The 18455-nt window shown below is 45.0% G+C and overlaps 1 protein-coding gene across 1 annotated transcript; it reads right to left on the bottom strand.

Moving 5' to 3' along the window:
• Positions 1 to 711: 711 nt before the first annotated feature.
• On the bottom strand, positions 712 to 18233 carry NUDC (nuclear distribution C, dynein complex regulator). Its single transcript, XM_048501115.1, has 9 exons — positions 18012 to 18233; positions 13427 to 13504; positions 11246 to 11461; positions 9603 to 9689; positions 8973 to 9086; positions 7128 to 7322; positions 5550 to 5633; positions 5145 to 5263; positions 712 to 2102 (listed from the first exon to the last, which is right to left on the bottom strand). Exons 1-9 carry the CDS (start codon positions 18105 to 18107, stop codon positions 2009 to 2011), a joined length of 1083 nt encoding a protein of 360 aa, XP_048357072.1. The 5' UTR covers positions 18108 to 18233; the 3' UTR covers positions 712 to 2008.
• Between the last annotated feature and the right edge of the window lie 222 nt (positions 18234 to 18455).

Raw genomic sequence — 18455 nt, 5'->3', positions numbered from 1 at the left:
TATAAAGAGAGGGGAGCTGCGCAAATTGGTTGAGGAGATTGAAGCTCAATGTCCATGGTAACCCAGAAGGGGGGACATTGAATCTTAAGGACTGGGAAAACACCGCTGACTCTTCGCATTGGTGAAAGAGCCTCTGCTACTGATGTCACTGCTACTGACGTGGAGACAATGTTATGTCGCCATCAGCCTGCAGACCTATGGCTCCCTTGCTGTAGGCCGCCCTCCTTTCGATCTTTCACCTTCAACTACACGCAGTCTGCAAAATAGCCTCACACATTAAACTCTAACTCGAATAAAAACTCGATCTTGATCTCCCGCCACCCGCTCTAGAACCGAGCCTGGCGGGACCCGGCCCCCTCGACTACACATGCTAGAGTGTAAGGAATGGCCACAACTTCGAGAGGGAGAGACCTCAGATGCATGTGAGAAGATGCAGAGCTTGCAGTGTACTGAAAACCACCAGTTACTAAGTTTTGTATGGATTCACTCTTAAACTTTAAGACAGGCTTCACCAAAGACAGGGATCAGACACTGAACCCTTCATGCTCTTCTTGGGACTGCTGTTTCATCACAGGAGTAAAAACAGCAGGCAACACACCTTAAAAACAGAGTAAAGGTACAGAGTTTATTTAGTTAAATCCCAGCCACCTCTTGTGAAGTATTTCTGGCCACCACGACAATTTGCATCACAGACAAGCAATACCAGATCGGCCCATGAAAACATCTCTTTTTATTGTACATGCAGATTACAAGCTGCCTTTTCAGCAATAATCACCCAAAGGAGGGAACAGACAAAGCTTCTTGCTTGGCATGGCCAACATGTACAGAAGAATGTACACCGAACCATTCTAGCCAGGTGATTCGCTGGTCTCCAGCAAACCAGAGAGCTGCCTGCAATCCACTGCATTCTCACTGACATAGGGAGAAACTTTTCCCACTTTAAAGTAAGATCTCTGAGCTGGGATCAAATGTATTTTAAGCAAGGATACAGAGAGTGAGCTAACCTCCCCAACCGATCACTTATTTAACAGACTTCACCCTAGTTCTAAATCTGATTTTTGTAAGGCCACACCACCACTGGCTTTGTAACAGAAGGTAAGGAAGTCATTTGAGCTCATACTAGTGCCAACATCTCTAAAAGAATCAGCAGAGGACAGGCATCATTTGGCAACCGAGAGCCTTGCCAAAAAAGCTCAGAGATAGGACCGTTTGCAATAAATGTCTCAGTATACCCGATTCAGATGCGACTTCCTCTCCAGCCTAAACAGTTTACTCATACTCTATCCTGAGCTTGAAACATGTTTGCAGGGAACGCTTCCTTTTGCGTCCAAGCGCAGGTGCTTGCAACAAGAGAGGGGCTCTGAAGGCTACAGAAAATGCTGATGAGCAGATAAGGGGCCTGCTCCTACTTTTGCTATAATGACCAAATGAGAATTTGCGTAGGGGGAGGCACACCCATCACTCCTGCTCAGTCTTTCTTTGGATGTTACAGGGTACTTATCACAAGTGGGTTCCTTTATCAGGATGTCCGCCTGAAACTGCTCTCAGTGGTGCTGTATTAAGCTAGCGTTCTGGAGGGGCTGTTTGGTTCAGAACTGGATTACAGGAAGAACTGACAATGGGGTGTCCAAAGGGGACCCACGCACTTAACTTAAGGGCAGGGTGGAGAGAGTACAGGATGACCAAGAGGTTTCCCAAAGTGATGAAACACCTGCCTGATGTCCTCAGGAAACCAACATGGCGGCCAGAAACCAAAGCGCGGAAATCTCTTTTCGCGCGCAACCTCAAAGAGTTGTAGCCCCCCCAGTAAAGTAAGCTTCGTCGTATTTTATTCCCAAATCGGGTCCTGCTGTGTAAAACCTGACACCTAGGCAACGTGCTGTGCTGTTAGGCAGAATAGATTTTATTTAATTTATTTTTGCACAGGAAGTTGACTCGGAGACGATGAGAGTGTTAACTGTGACCCAAATTGCACTTCCTGTCCTGCTTGGGTTTTATATATTTTTTCTTACAAAAAAGGGTGGGGGAGTAAGGAGAGAAAGGGGATCATCAGTTGAATTTTGCTTTTATAAAAAACTACTCCTGATGCTGTTCCAAGGAATCTGGCAAAACAAGAGGAAGCGCATTCTTTGAAACAAGAAGCCGGAAAAGATAGTCAGCATGGGCAATGCCACAGAAATCTCGCAAGTATTGCGCCCAGCAAGTGTGGTATTATAGTAGAAGTGTTCCACGAGGACAGAGAAATCCAGCATTCACATCCCCAGTCTGCCACCTACCAAAAATTGTCTTCCAACCTAACCTACCTCGCAGGGTTATGAGGTTAGAATAAGAGTGCATGCATGAGAAGACCATGTGAAGTGCCCCGGAGCTCCTAGTAGAGGCGGAATGCCAACCACACCGGGAGGGAAAAGACTTCACACTGGTGAAGAGCTGAGCAGGGAAAATTTCAAGAAGCACCACACCAGCCAGGCAGCCGTGCCCCCCCCCCCTCAAGAAAGCTTTAAACAGCGCTTTTGCCAGGATGAAAAAAAATGGATTTAGACTTCAATGTTGCCTTATCTCAGTTTTGGCCTGTACCAAGCGGCACTGAACACACTGGGAAACACTTACAGCAAGATGGCCCTGATTTTATTATGCTGCTGACCATCTCCAGCTGCCAGGTCAGTGACTGGAAGAGCAGTGATCAGGAAGACAAAAGACACCCCACCTTTCTCCCCAGTGGGGGGCCCAAAACGGCTTACAATGTTCTAATTTACTCTTACTAAAACTCCCAGCAAGAGTGAGTGGAGGCTGAGAGCAATGGACTAGCCTCCAGCCACCTCTAGCCAGTTTTCCATTTACAGAATGGGCAAATCTAACCCTGGGACTCAATAAAATTCTCGTCTCTATTTTTTAAATAACAAATCACACCAACCTTAAAGGCTATCCAAACCATTGTAAAGAACAACTCCTTCTCCGGGCTTCCTTCAGTTGCCCAACATATGAAGGTTTGTTTTCTTGAACGAAGAAGGTCTTTAAGTTCAATTCCCCACTTTTCTGTGCTGATAAGAAAGTAGGTTTTGTGGAAGACTTTGACCTGAAACCTAGGAGAGCTGCTGCCCTCAACAACCTTGCTCTTGACAGAACAATACTCTGAGGTGGTACAAGGCACCTTTGTGTTCTGTAGGTCGCAGGTCTCCTTACTATCAGTGGGGCTGTGCAGAGATCACAGCTGCCAATCAATTATCTCCTTAGTAATATCAGTATAAAAATCCTCATAGTAACTGTTAATCAAATACGCCCTTGGGAACTATTAGCTCCCGATCAGACACGTAGCACCTGTCTCATTAGGCGCAGAACTCTGGTCTATACAGGAATCATTTATTTTTGTACTGTAAACGGGATGTTGACCAGGAGAGCTTTGGAGATAACTGCTAAACAAACTCAGAATTGGTAGATTCACTTTGATTTTTCTCTCCCACGTTACCAAGATTATATCTAGAATACTGTTCATTAATGTTATGGGACAACCTAAGCCCACTTTCTTTCCATAAGGGATATGGAATTCTCACATTAAATATTATAAAGCAGGTTCACATAGTGACATGATTAACAGCATTCTTCATGACAATTCTGTGTCACTATATACTTTGGATCCAATCAGTTCTGCTGGTGAAAAAGAAGGAGGGGTCTCCAGTAAACCCCCTCCCAAAGGCAAAGCTGAGGATCAGGAGAACTTGCATGGGAGCCTGGGGATGTAGTAAGAGGGAAACTTGAAAAAGCTGGCTGGATCCAACTCCATATTTGCCGTTTTATAGGACAAAGACGTGGGTGTTGCTCAGTGAGTATCTAACTACATATCCTGAAGTAGTTCAGCAGGATAGAGGCAGCTGAACTGTGTTAAGAGAGAGACAGAGTTCTCCAAGATCATTGAGTCACAAGCTGACACTTCACTGGCCAGTCAGTACCACAGCTAGTTGTAATTTTGACAGTATAATCCTATGCCAAGTTGCTCTACCAATCAACGGCCTTAAATCTAGAGTAACTCTGCACAAAACTGGATTGTGGCTTGGGTAACCTCAAAATATAAATCCATTCCTGCCATTCCTATAAGCAGGCCCCAGTACTGTTGAAAAAACTGTTATTAACTTTTGTTTTATTTCCTCAGACAGTATTGTGGTAAATTTAGACCATTTCTATTTTGTACAATGCTAAGCAAAAATAAAAATAAAAGTATATTTAACACGTAACCTTGCATAAAAGAGAGGTCATCCTTACTAAATGGTTAACTAGATAATGAAGGCTCTTTCCTTCTGGGATCTGAAGAGCTGTGTCCAGAATGGATGGGGGTAGCCAAAGAAATAGAGTTTTTAGAGTTAACATTATTGACTGAAACCAACCTCCTTATGATTTCTGACAAAGGGAATCTTGGGAGGAAGAGATCCTGCTTATGAGATGGTGTTTACCCCAGTATAGTGCAAGATCTCAACTTATCAGCAACTCACGATGCATTTCCTCTGGGTATCTTTAGTTCAAATGAATCATTAGAGATAACAGAAGTGGGGCTTGCCAGCATCAGAACAGGGCTGTAAACCTGTTTGAAAGAGAAGGCTGATGCTGGATGAGCACTTCCTCCCTTCCAGATTTCCCCCCACTGCTGTCGATGGCTGGAAGTGTTCAGGGATGCCCAAAAGAAAGCTGCGAGCTCTCCAATTCCCCTCTTTTCCAACCCCAAGAGCTGTGACCTTGTGTAGCCTTAGCAGAGGATTACTCACAGAAGCTTCCAGGCATACTTTTGCCAAACAGGGCAATAAAATCATAAAAATCATGACTGTCTAGCAGTCCTGGCACAGGGGAAGGGAAGGTTATCTTGCTTGTAGGCACGTGGAGATTACAGTTAAACATTTCACATCACAGTTCAAGCAGAGATGGCACCACCAGGCCCACAAGTCCCCTCCTGTGCCTTAGACTTAGGAACTGAGCTGATTCTCACAGATCAGCCATTTTTGCAATAATGGTTTCCTGGGTTTGCCGGCCAACCAGATATGGGTGTATGCTCAGCATGCACTCGTTTCCATATGAAAAACAAAGCTTCCCCCTTCATTCTGTGCTCAACCATTCCTTTCCTTTGCATGCCCCAAGAGCTATGAATGGACCCTACTCACTTTTTCAGAATGTCCTGCTTCTTCTGCTCATCGGATGTTGGGAGCCCCATTGATTTCTGCCGTTGGTCGTACATCATTTTCTCCACCATACTACGAGTCTCGCCATCCAGGTCTGACAGCTTTATAATTCAAAGAGGTACCATAAGAAGGTGCAAATCTAGAGGGTCCTCCTGGGTGAAGCTCCTTTTGGGAACAACACGGTTGTCTCCACCAGCTTCGTGCTCTCTATATGCCGCTCCCCCCAATTAAGGCATCTCTGAACATCCCTGAACCTCTTCCATACAAGCCCCTGGGCAATTTGACTCCAAACGATTGGAAACATTTAGAGGAAGATCACACAACTGAGAAATGGCCAAACGGCCAGTCCTCACCCTTCCCTCCAATTCTGACAGAATAAATGCTTACTTTGGAATTCTCTGGGTTAATCTTCTTGGTGTTGATCTCTGGGTCTGTTTGGACTAACTTGTTCCACCATTCCATCTTGTTGATCTAAAAAAGAACAAAGACTGTGGGTACAAAGTATTTCACAACTAAAGCAATTTCCTCAGACAGGGGACATATCTTTAAGGATTTAATATTTCAGGTTTACTAGAGAACAAAGATAACGTCCAACTGGGGTGGATGGTCACAACATGGTAATCTATTCTGACTGAGACACTCACAGTGCCGTCCTAAGCAGAGATGTGCTTTTCTAAGTCTACTGACTTCATGGACTTACCTGGGACTAATTCTGCTTAGGATGACTTACTCAACACCAGTCTAAAAAATTACTCAGGACTGCAGGGGCGTAGGGCCCTCGGAGACATATGGGTCATATGTCTCTGGGCGGCCGCCTTTTTGATCACATGGGGGGTGGAAAATCACCCCCACACCCCTCCTCCTTCCCCCGTGTCAAAGGCAACCCCAGCTGCCCCTCCTCGCTCCCTGGGGAGGTTGGGGTGCCCCCCGTGGTCACCTGGTCCTGCCCAGCAGAGGAGCACTGAGACTGGGGGGAGGAGGGTGCTGTGGCAACGGGAGATGGTGCGCCTCCAGGGAGTACTGCGAGGGGGTCCTGGCCCCCCTGGACTAGCCGCATCCCCCCCTAACAACCTGCTGCCAGGCTCTCTGTCGGATGCGGGTGCTGAGATGGGATGAGGCTAGGGGGGGTGTCTGGGTGGTCCTTGCAAGGCAGGGTGCTGTTGGGGCCCCCCACAGCTGGCGGGGTCAAGATGGCCGATTTGGAGGCGGTCCTGGCTGACATGAGTTATCTGATGGCCATGGAAAAGAGCAAGAGCTCACCTGCTGGCCGTGCCAGCAAGAACATCCTGCTCAAGCCCAGGTGAGCCACTGCCAGGTGGTGGGTGGGAGAGGAGAGGGTCCTTCAGGTGGTTCACCAGCACCCCCACCCCCTGGAGACCTGCCTGACAGTTTAGGCAGGGGACCCTCCCCCAGCATTCAGCAAAGGGAGCCAGGGGGGAAGGAGAGGGGAAGAGCCACTCAACCTCCCTGACATACACACACTGCCTCCATCTTAGACCTACCACCACCCAACTTAAAGACTTTCTGCCTCCTGGTAACATTAACATCCCCGCCCCCCAAATTAAAATTTGATCCCTTCAGCAGCCCATGAGAATGGGGTGGAAGAGAAGGAGAAGAGTTTGGATTTATACCTCCCCACCACTGCCACTTTTTTCTCCTGTAAGGAGACTCAAGGTGGCTTACAAACTCATTTCTTCCACAACAGACCCACCTTGTGAGGCAGGTGGGGCTGAGAGAGTTCAGAGAGAACTGTGATAAGCTCATGGTACCCAACAGGCTTCATGTGAAGGAGTGGGGAAACAAATCCCGTTCACCGGTGGGGGAGGGCAGCCGCCCATATGGTGGTGGAACCCATGTTTTGCCCCGGGACCCCTTTTTCCTAGCTACACCTCTGCAGGACTGCAGATGGAAAGCAAACCAGCACAGCTGAGAATTTGAAACTGTAACTGAAGTCCTTCTTTTTACCTTCTCCAAGTGAACGGTGACTATTTTCCCATCCTCAATCAGCCAAGAACTCTCCTCCACCTTCACCTCATTGCACAAGTCTCCATCAATCATGGGGGGGTGGCCTTTCAACCCCACCCTCAGATGCCGTCGCTGGATGTCCACGATCACATCCTTTCCCTTCAGCCTGAAGTTCACTTTGAATGGGATGGCCAGCTAGATAACAGAAGCAAGATGGGAGAAGGGAGAGGTTTCACAGAAAAGTCAGGCATTTTCCCTTCTGGCCACAGACAATGTGTACTGCAGCAGAATGTGAACATTACAGATTCAACTATTTCAGTGGTGGTGAACCTATGGCACTCCAGATGTTCATGGACTACAATTCCCATCAACCCAATTGGCCATGCTGGCACGGGCTGATGGGAATTGTAGTCCATGAACATCTGGAGTGCCATAGGTTCGCCACCATGGAACTATATTAAACCAGGATTGACAAAGCATGACCACAATATACCTTATTTATCCCAACCAATAAAGTATTTCCTTGCAGTCCTTGCATATTCTGGGGTCAGTAGCCTGGCATCCCTGCTGTAGCAACTTCTTGTGCTTTCCAAACAAAAGGGAGCATAACTTTACTGTGAAACTTGACTCCATTCTTTATGTAAGTTTTGATTTTAAAATAGCAAGTTCCCAACTTCGATGGATAAACTCCAACTTACTTTAAGAAAAAAAAATCATGAACATCAAAGTTCTTAAATTTGATGGCTCACCCCCCCTTCCCCATTACATTCTGGGGGTTCACAGCTTTTCCTGTGGACTGCATTCCTTATATGCTTGGGAGTAAGCTCTACTGAATATACCGGGACTTACTTCTGAGTAAATAAGTTTAAGAAACGGCTGTGAATATGTCTTAATTTTTCCAGCTTCACTGGAACACGCTGTCAGCTAACAGATGGCTGTGACAATTTGATAAGCTTTCTGCACCTTTCTCTGCAGTGGGGGATCCAAAGGGAATTACAATATTCTCTTCTCCTCCATTTTCTCTTGTGAAATAGATTCGTCCGAGAGTGTGCAGCTGGCTCAAGGTCAGCAAGCTTTCATAGAAGGTGAGGATTTGAGCCTGGATCTCCCAGCTCCTCACCTAGCAGTCTAACCACTGCTCCATGCTGGCCCAGACACTGAGCTATTACATTATTAAAGTAAATGAAGCCTCAGCCTGACCAATTGCTAGACAGAAGACACCTTGCAAGGTTCTCTGAATTCTCAAACAGCCAGAAAGGGAAGCGTTCTCATTTTAAAAAACGGTGCCACAGAACTTCCTCAGATTCACCCTACCAGCTCCCTCCACAGCCCCAACTGGGCACCTATGTGGGCCACCAACTGCCTCTTCTGTAAATCCAAATTACATTAGAAGATGGGACGAATTCTGCAGCCAGCATTATCAGCAGAATTTGGACAGTGTAATCATTGAGAGATAAAATGCACTTAGTTGTAGATTCTGGAATTAGCAGTTGAGAGTTTGCGCAATTAGGGACATGAGTACTAGATCCCTAAGAGAGACTTCAAGCATCACCAGATTCCTCTGTTGAAAAAAGAACATGAAAATCATGTTTGTTACAGTGATGTTTGTGTGGTCCAGGGATCAGTTTCTGATCTCCATGCTGCACTTTGCACTGAAGCCATTACACGAGGTAAAGGGAGATTAACAACAATATAAAGGCCTCCGAGCACCATTTGGCCTTTTTAATAGACAGACAGGGATGCTTCTTCCTGTGAATAAGTATATCATTGAAGAAGCAAATGACACAACCTACTCCACATTAATCAAGTCAAGCCACAGACCCTCTGCTCAAAGACCACACTTACATCCACTTCAGAGAGGGTTTGTGTCCACCTACAGTGTGGAAGATCTGCCCCATTCCCAGAGTTTGGCTTCAGTTTGCCTTTGTCCTTCTCATCTTCCTCCTCTTCATCTGTCTCCTAATCAGACATAAAGCATACGCAAAAATATTTTCAAGATTTCAGTGACGATGAAGATTGCACCTTTACCCCAGTTATATTTCAGGGAGCTGATAATGGCATATGTGGTTCTTCCCTGCCTTTAAAAAGAATGTTTGCAGCCACCCTGTGAAGTAGATTCAGAGTATGAATTTGAACCCAGTCCTCCCAGACCAACACCACTACACTGCACTACACCAACGCTAGTACTTCCATCTTTTTAATATGATTTACTAAATTCATGCGGGATTACTATGCCTGCCATATTGTTTATACACTTGGTGGTTCTGCATTCACCAAGTTCAAAGTCCTTATAGAGAATCCTGCTGAAGAAACCAGTTTTTGAGTACTCAGATCTCAGAATAGTGTTACATGGTGCCCAGCTGTACCAACGTCTCTGTGCAAGACTTCTAGTTAGTCTATTGTGTGTTTTCGCACAGACCTGAACCCATCAAAAACATCTGCTCACAGTTGCACAAAACTCAGAGAACACAATACCTGTTTGGTGGACCCTGAAGATTCCATTGGATGATCAGATGATTCTGTAGTGACTGCCTTGGACTCATTTTCTTTATTCTCTTTTTTCTGTTTGGAAAGATACCCCCAAAGTATTCAGGGTTTTAGCTGAGATTCATAAACAAGTGTTAAAATGTTATTGACTAACAGCAGAAATAGGGGTATCCTTCTCACCATATTAAATGCAATGCAGCAAACACCTAGGAATAAAATAGAGGCATTCCTCCCATTGGGCAAAGTGGACAGTTGCACAGGTTGCCTCCTTGTGGTGGACGCCAAAAATACAGGTTCATTTGTATTTTTAGTGTTTTTTCCGTTTTTGGCCTGCAAGGGGTGCAGTTTTTAGGCTAGCAGCACCAAAATTTCAGGGATGTTTTTGGAGACTCTCCTGATGCTATCACCCAGGTTTGGTGAGGTTTGGTTCAAGGAGTCCAAAGTTATGGACTCCCAAAGGGGGTGCCCCCATCCCCATTGTTTCCAATGGGAGCTAATAGGAGATGGGGCTACACCTTTGAGGGTCCATAACTTTGGACCCCCTGAACCAAACTTCACCAAACCTGGGTGGTATCATTAGGAGAGTCTCTTAAATATACCCTGAAAGTTTGGTGCTGCTAGCTTAACAATTGCACCCCTGACAGCAGGCACCCCCCAGATTTCCCTTTAACCCCCCCCCTTTGGAGAATCTGAGGTCCCCAGTTTAAACATTGAAAGTGATGCTGTTTCAGGGTGGGGGAGAATCCACCCCAAAATAGCATCACTTTCAATGTTGTTTAAACTGGGGACCCTAGATTCTCCCTTTGAGGATTTAAACTCCCTCTGAGGATTTAAAAGGAGAATCTGGGCTCCCTAGTTTAAACACCATTGAAAATTATGCTGTTTGGGGGTGGATTACAGCATCACTTGTTTAAACGAGGGAGCCCAGATTCTCCTTTTAAATCCACCTTAAAGGGAGAATCTGGGGTCCCCAGGTTAAATAACATTGAAAGTGATGCTGTTTCCCCCAATTGGGGGGACTGGATACAACACCATAACATGTTTTCATAGCAGTAATGAAACATTTTGAAAGCATTTTGAAAATGTTTTCAAAAAATATTTCTGCTGTGGGCATGGTCCATTGCTGTGTTCAGATTTGTGCGTTGGGGCATGTTCTATAATGTGATGGTGACTTTGAAACGACCTAATGGAAAAAAATCATTGTTTGGTCACGGTGGAGGAGGGTGACAACCCATGGGTGGGGGGGGGGGGGGGCATCAAACTCAGGTTTTGCCCAGGGCTGCAGTTTGCCTAGGTACGCCACTGCCTAATAGCATCCAAGAAGGTGGAGAATTTCTAGATTTTTGCAAACTGTAGCCAGAAAGGAAGAAAAATGTCAAATTAAACTGTAGACAAACTGTCTCAAAACTGCTCATTTGCTTAGATCAGAACACAGTTGAGTTAAGCAAATTAGCTACTTCGAGACAACATTTGATTTGTGTGTGGGGAGATTTGAAGACTGCAGGTTCATCAAATCGTAAACCTCCTATTACTAATAAATCCAAACTAATCCCAAACAAACATACTCATTTTGCTGCTACAATGAGCAGTCCACAAACACACCACCCTTGTACAATGAACTGGATGTCTACCTGATCAATTTCTAGTTGCAGCCTTTCTGCCTCCTCATCAGTGAGCTCCTTAATCCTCGGCTCAGCATCAGCAGCATCTTCTGCCTTCTTTGCTTCTTTGGCAAGCTTAGCAGCCCGCTCTGCTTTCTCCCGCTGCTCTGCCTCTTGGCGAGCCGCCTTCTCTTTCTGTGCTTTCTGAGCCAGCTTGTTGTGGCGACTGAATGTCTCTGTGATTAACTGGGGGAGAGAAAGAATCCGGTAGAGTGGTGATACAGTTGAACCTCGGTTTTCATCGGTTTCGGTTTTCATCGATTTTTTTCAGTGAAATATTTGCCTCGGGTTTCATCGATTTGCAGTGCAGGGGTTTGTGGAGAAAAATCACCCGGACAAAGCTGTTGCAGGCCATGTCTGCAACTTGTTTAATGACAATGTCTTCCCCATTTCAGACAAATCTTAAAGAGGCGTTAGAAACAGACCTCTTTGGACAGCTTTCTGGTGCGACATTGGTCCACTGGCTCTGACGCTGGTCCTAGTGTTATTGCTTGTTAGTGTTTTCAGCATAAAACACTATGTTTATTCACCAAAAATGTGTTTTTGGTATGTTTTTTGGAGTGCCTAGAACGGATTAATTGGATTTACATTGATTCCTATGGAAAAGTTTGCCTCTGTTTTCATTGGTTTAGGTTTTCATCGATTCTTTTCGGATGGATTACCAACTAAAACCGAGGTTCCACTGTATCTGCACCCAACTTTTCAACCATGAAGGTTCTAAGATTTTAGTATTCTCTATGTTTTACATTCCTCTAGTGCCTAAACAGCAGCAACAACGGAAGGGGGCTTCTTCCACGGAATCAGTACCGCGCCTTACCCCAAAATCTGATGAAAGTGGGAGGAAATAATTTTTTTGGAAAAAATAGGTTGACTCCAAGTTCCAGCACTTCACAAGATATTATCCATAACAGGACAAGGGTATGAGAAGAATAATGCAAAGTCAACAATGCCCACTTTAAGTGAGTGTCTACAATATGTGGAAACCCCCCCCCCCCCAAAAAAAAAAAATATTCCCCAGGATGCCAAGACACCAAAATCCTGGAAATATATTTTCAAACAATACTTGAGGTTAGTGTCGGACTAAGATCTGGGAGATCCAAGTTCAAATCCCCACTCTGGTAGGTGGCTCTGGGCCAGTGACTCTGTCTAGCCTGGCCTACCTCGAAGGGTGGCTGCTGGGAGGATAAAATGGAGGACGGGCGTATGATATTGGAAGCCACTTTGGGTCCGCAGAGAGGAGAAAAGAAGGAATTATGGGAATGTATTTCCCATGACCCTTTCTCCAGACTCAGAATGAACGTTGCTACTTTTGTCTGGATTCCAGAACAAAAGGACCGAGGGCTTGGACTCTAGCATGCTTGCTGCAAGAGGTGACGCAGTCACCTGTCCCCATAACTGGCCATATTTCAAGGGTTCTCACTGCTTGGTGACCTTCAGTGAAAGGCTATGAACAGATGGCTGAAATTTGGTAACCTGTGATCTCATGCGCCCTTTGGACAGTGACATGTTGGCAACCTGTGCCAGCCGTAGAAACAACAACATGGCTATGTTTGCTGCCTCAGACTTTTTTTAAAAAGAGAAAAGGACAGATGTTATCCATTGAGTCCCTGAAAATTTACAGAAAAAATTGATTTCTTAGACCTACTTAATCAACTGCCAGATTAATAAGAACTTGTACGTTTAAAGATGAATGGCCCCCCCCCCCCCCAATTGGCATCAGATTATGTACTGAATGAATATTTTCACGTCTGCCAACAATGTTGAGGTTTGACCAAATTTTGTTATCAGGGACAATGCTATAGCTGTAGAAGTGGACTTAGTGCTTTTTCAAAAGTGAACAAACAAAGCAAGCAGAGAATTATGACTCTCTACTCACCTGTCACAATAAAATCAGTACATCTGGCAAGCAAAACTAGCCTTTGGTCAAAGCAATAAGGTGTCAGAGAAATAAACATGGTCAGACAAGGTCAGACTTTGACCAGTTTGGCCTCTAGTGTTTCCAAGAACAGGACACGATGCCATTCCTATATACCAGCCAAGGGTAACTAAAGGGTATATGTGAGATATAAAAATGACACTATGTGAAACAGCTCTCACTGACACAGAGAGGTAATTGTCCCTCCACAAGACAAGTCGTAACAGATCTGATACCTTCTCTGCAGCATTATCTTCTCCTCCAACGAAGAAATCAGTTTTGCGTCTCAAGAAGCTGAAGAAGGTATTCACAAGCTGCACAGAAGAGAGACAAGGTATTCTTAAGAGGTCAGAGATACTTGTTTCAGGCTACACCTATGCACAGATTACTCCTCAAGAATCCAATCCACACACACCCTCCCCAGCCTGTACCAGAGTCCTCTGGTAGCCTTCGCAGCTTTCGTTTAACATTCATCTCTCCATAACAAGCATTAGAAGTCCAAAAAGGCAAATAAAGTGTTGATATCACAACTGCAGTACTGCTCAGAGTAATAGTCCTTTTACCCCAGAACTTTGTCTTTAAGGCCGTTTCTGCACGGCCAGCTGAGTGGGGGTTTATGCCGATGCACCCCGGAACTATTTGCATGGGCGGTCCCACTGGGTACGCAGCCGATGGCGCAGCCTTTGCACAGGCTGCGCCGTCCCCAAACGGCTCTTACCTTCTCATGGCTTCAGCCATGTTGTAGAGGCCAGGGTACACGCCCCTGTGGCCAGAGCGACGGCTCTGGAGTTGGAGGTGTGTCCCCTGGCCTCCACAATGCGACGGAAGCCAGGAGAAGGTAAGAGCCACTTGGGGAGGGCGGGAGGAGGGGATGTTGCCTTCTACCCGCTGCCGTGCAAACGGCAGTGGGTGGAAGACACTGCTTTTGGAAAACCTCGCTTGTTGAGCGAGGTTCAAAAGTGACATTTTCGTGCTGCTTGGCCGGCATGAGCATGGTGCTGCTGAGATGCAGCAGTGCCGGCTGTGTGAACAGTGGCCCAGGGATGGTGTTTTTACTGTCCCTGGGGCACTGTTATTGGGCTTTGCAGAAACAGCCATAGTTAAATGTTCCAGAAGGAAATGTGCTAGAACAAAGTAATTATCCCACTCATGATTGCTTACAGCATTCAGAGAGCAAAGGTACAAGGACATCTCTAATGCAGTAGTGTGGTGTAGTAATCAGAATGTCAGACTAGGATCTTGGAGACCCTGGTTGGAAACCAATTTGCTATGGGAAATTGCTGGGCTAGTCACACACACTTAACTAACCCAGCTCACAAGGTTTTTGTGAAAGTAAAATAGAAGAAGAAGAAGAGTCTGGATTTATACCCCACTTTTTTCTCCTGTAAGGAGAACTTATAAGCTCCTTTCCCTTCCTCTTCCCACAACAAACACCTTGTGAGATAAGTGGGGCTGAGAGAGTTCCGAAGAACTGTGACTAGCCCAAGGTCACCCAGCAAGAATGTAGGAGTGCAGACACACCTCTGGAGAAAGGGACAAAGATGTAAACCACTTTGGGTCCCCATTTGTGGCAAAAAGGTAGGGTATAAACAAAGTAAACAAATTAGGAGTTATATTTCTCCAATCATCTCCACCAATAATGGATTTGACAATGAATAACAAGTTTTAACTTACTCACTGACCTCTTTTCCCAATGCCACTCCAATTATATCAACAGAATACCACTAGCTACTGAACTATACCTTAGGATATGGAGGTGGAAAGATAATGAGTAAAGGCAAGAAAAATGTGTAGCCTTGAAAAGGCAGGGAACATTGAACAGGAATACTCTGCTTACTCCTAACAAAAATGTAACAGTATAAACCATTACTTCTTTAAATCTAATCCCCAAATCCAAGACTGTGTTTATATATTAGTTCACATGTCATGGCTTGGTGTCACATGACTGTGCCCTCCCCACAACCATGTCTGTATGCTGCAGGTCAACTAGAAATTCCACATTTAGGACAAACAATAACTGGCCACTATATTTAATCTGGTGAATGATGACTTGTGCTTGCTATCCAGACCAGAGCATGAAATGAGCAGCTATCTGAATTGGAGCTTACAAATCACAAGCTGTGTTGAGAAAAGCCAGATCACATTCTGGCATGACAACTAAACCGATGCTGAATGGGTGGACAACTACCATGTTCTTCAAATTTGGTATTGATTTATTTTTTATTTTATACTTAAATTTATAGTCTGCACTCCCCCTGTATAGCAGGGCTCAGGACGGGTAACCACAATTTAAAATACACTAAATACATAGATTAAAATTAAATTAAAACAGTACAATAGGTGATGCTAAGCAACAGTGTGCCTAGTGCCTATTGCGGGAGGGTCCCCCACAAGGTCCAGACCATCACTGCTTTCAACTCGAGTCAAACTAGGTTAAAAGATGTTTAGATGTGCCAACATGGATGAAATGAATGGCTACAGACCATAAAAGCCTGCCACCAGGCTTAGTCCATTTAGTCCAGGAATCTTTGTCTAATAGGATCAAGACGATGCCTCCTGTGTTCTCTTTGCAGCTTTGGTTCAACATCCATCTTCCCAAAACAAGAAAGCATCAGAAATTCAAAAAGGCAAACAGAGTGTTGATATCACAACTGGGTTGGTAACTCAGTACCGCCTCCTCTACCTGGCAGTGATCCTCCAGGGTCTTGGGCTCAGTCCCCTCTCCCCCCACCAGCACCTTTTCCCAGAACACTTTGTCTAGCAATGCCAGACACTGAGCATGGCACATAAAACATGACCAATGGGACTTACACTACACCACACTGTTGTTACAGCTGCATCAGTGAATATCTGACCAGTAGGTTGATGAATTTCCACTTTGTACAGTTAAACAAAGAGAGTCCCTCCCTCACCAACCTTATGAAGTTTGGATGGGGTAACACAGATGTAAATAGGGCAGACATGATACCGGTATTTGGATTTCCAAAAGGCTTTAGACCGAAGTATCTCACCAAAGATTCCCGAGTAAGTACAGCAATCGTGGGATAAGAATATAGATCATATTAAAGATTATAAGTTGGTTAAATAACAGGCACCAGAGACCAGGAATAAATAGACATTTCTAACAGTGGAAAATGAGCAATGGGAGTCCCACAAGGATTGGTGCTATTTAATTTTTTCATAAGGGATTTGGAATTGGGGCTGATAGTCAAGTAGTCAAGTGTGTAGATAATGCCAGATTATTCAGGATGGTTAAAACCAAGGCAGATAATGAAAAATTGAAGGATCTTCTTAAATTGGATGAGTGGGCAATAACATGGCAAGAGGAATACAACATGGTTATGTATAAGGTCATGCATACTGGAACAAACAGTTCTAATTTTAAATATATGCTAAGACTTAAAAGAGTTGTAGTGGAAAGCATAATGAAACTGTCAACGATGAAACTGTCAACACAGTGTGCAGTGGTGATAAAAAAAGGCAAACTCCATGCTAGAAATTATTAGAAAAGGATCTGAAAATAAATGTAAATAATGTAATGCCCTTGTATAAAGCTATGATTGGCAAATGGTTGGCAGTTCTCGTTACTGAATCTCAAAAAGGATACTGCAGAAAAAATACAAAGTAGGGCAATCAAAGTATTTAGGAAGTCGGGCACTTTTCCCATGAGGAAAAGCTGAAGAGTCTGGGACACTACAGCGTAGAAAAAAGAGAGCTAAGGGCAAAATTGTTTTGGAATATGATTGTAAAGGAAATGCAAAAGAGTATGAAAATAACAATTGAGAAAAAAAACTGAGACATTCTTGTTGGGCCTGATGGGGAAGGATATTCTAGATCAATACAGAACACTTTTAATGCACATAACAACTGCAGCAAGGATTTTATATGCATACAACTGGAGGGTCAATAAAATTTCAACAAAACAAGACTGGATTTTAAAAGTCACAGAATATGCAGAGATGGTGAGGCTGAAGGCATTTATATGAGACAAAAACATGGGCAATTTCCTTAAGGATTTGGAAACTCTTTGCAGACTATCTACTGAAAAAAATATGAATAGAGAAATAACGGCAGGCTTCCAGATTTAAATGAACAGTGTATTGGACTAAAGTAATTTTACAAGAAAGATTAAAAGTGAAAAAAATGCAGATATCGACCACAAAGATGAAACTAGATTTGCTTTCGGATCCATAATGAGGTAGCTGGAAGTCACCACATATATATGTGCAGGGGTGGGGTGTATTTTTTATTATTATATTGGAGGAGGGGAGATCAGATTTGGGCTTTTTCTGTATATGTTGTCTATATGTACAAAATAAAAGAGGACCTCAGTCTCTATTCTAGGAGTGGCCAACTCTGGCCCTCCATATGTTCATGGACTACAATTCCCATCAGCCTCTGGCAGCATGGCCAGGGGCTGATGGGTATCAATGCCCACGAACAACTGGAAGGCCAGAGTTGGACACCCCTGATCTACACTGTCAGTTTGACCCTCCAGGGAAACTACATGGCCACTGTCCGACAGGACCCTGCGATGAAAAAACCACTGGTCTGACCAAAGAGACCCTTATATTCATATGACTCTTGTCCCATCAAAATCAGCACCATCTTCTCCGACTGTCAGTGGCGGTCCAAGTTTTCTGGATAAGAGTCTTCACTTCCTTCCTACCCCTTTTCATTGGAGGTCGAAGGGACCAAACCTGGGACCTTCAGCACGCAAAACAGATGTTCCACCGCTGGGCAGGCCCTAGAGATAACCTAAAAGGGCAGAAAGAAGGCCGGGTGTGCGTGTGTGTGCCTTCCTTCAGCCCTCCATCTTACCTCCCGCACGCCACCCTGGTGCTGCTGGGCCATCGCTAACAACATGCCGTCGAAGCGCTCCTCGCTGTCAGCCGCATCCTCCCCGCTGGCCCCCATCGTTGCCGGCTCCGCGTGAGGCTTTTCCCGTTCCCTTCCTCACCGCAGGAAGCACCGCCTAGGCCTACCCGCCTTTTCGGTTGCTAACACGCACCGTCAGTACTGACACCGGAACATGAACTGCGACTCCGCCGGAAAAAGATGCCTGTGGCCAATCACGAGTCTTCTCTTGCTGATTGGCAACGGCCTCTTCCAATCAAATTTGAAGAAGAAATCGTGAGAATCCGTTGAGGTCCGGTATTCCCCGCCTCCGGCGTCAGTTGCCGTGGTTACTACGATCCGGAATGATGGGAACTTCCAGAACAGTCTGGATTTTTTTTAAAAGTGCTAGTATAATGAGAAGTTTAA

The sequence above is a fragment of the Sphaerodactylus townsendi genome, linkage group LG06, assembly GCF_021028975.2.
Source record: "Sphaerodactylus townsendi isolate TG3544 linkage group LG06, MPM_Stown_v2.3, whole genome shotgun sequence".
Lineage (NCBI taxonomy): Eukaryota > Metazoa > Chordata > Lepidosauria > Squamata > Sphaerodactylidae > Sphaerodactylus > Sphaerodactylus townsendi.
The sequence above is the reverse complement of the archived record's forward strand: the minus strand, read 5'-3'. Positions and strand labels throughout refer to the sequence as shown.

Excerpts from the sequence above, each read along its gene's own strand:
- NUDC (XM_048501115.1), bottom strand. The coding sequence starts at position 18,107 with ATGGGGGCCAGCGGGGAGGATGCGGCTGACAGCGAGGAGCGCTTCGAC. Across the intron at positions 9,690-11,245 it reads TGCAACTAGAAATTGATCAG|AAAAAAGAGAATAAAGAAAA; the intron begins GTAGACATCCAG and ends CTTTCCAAACAG. Across the intron at positions 2,103-5,144 it reads AAGCAGGACATTCTGAAAAA|ATTCCTTGGAACAGCATCAG; the intron begins GTGAGTAGGGTC and ends TTGTTTTGCCAG.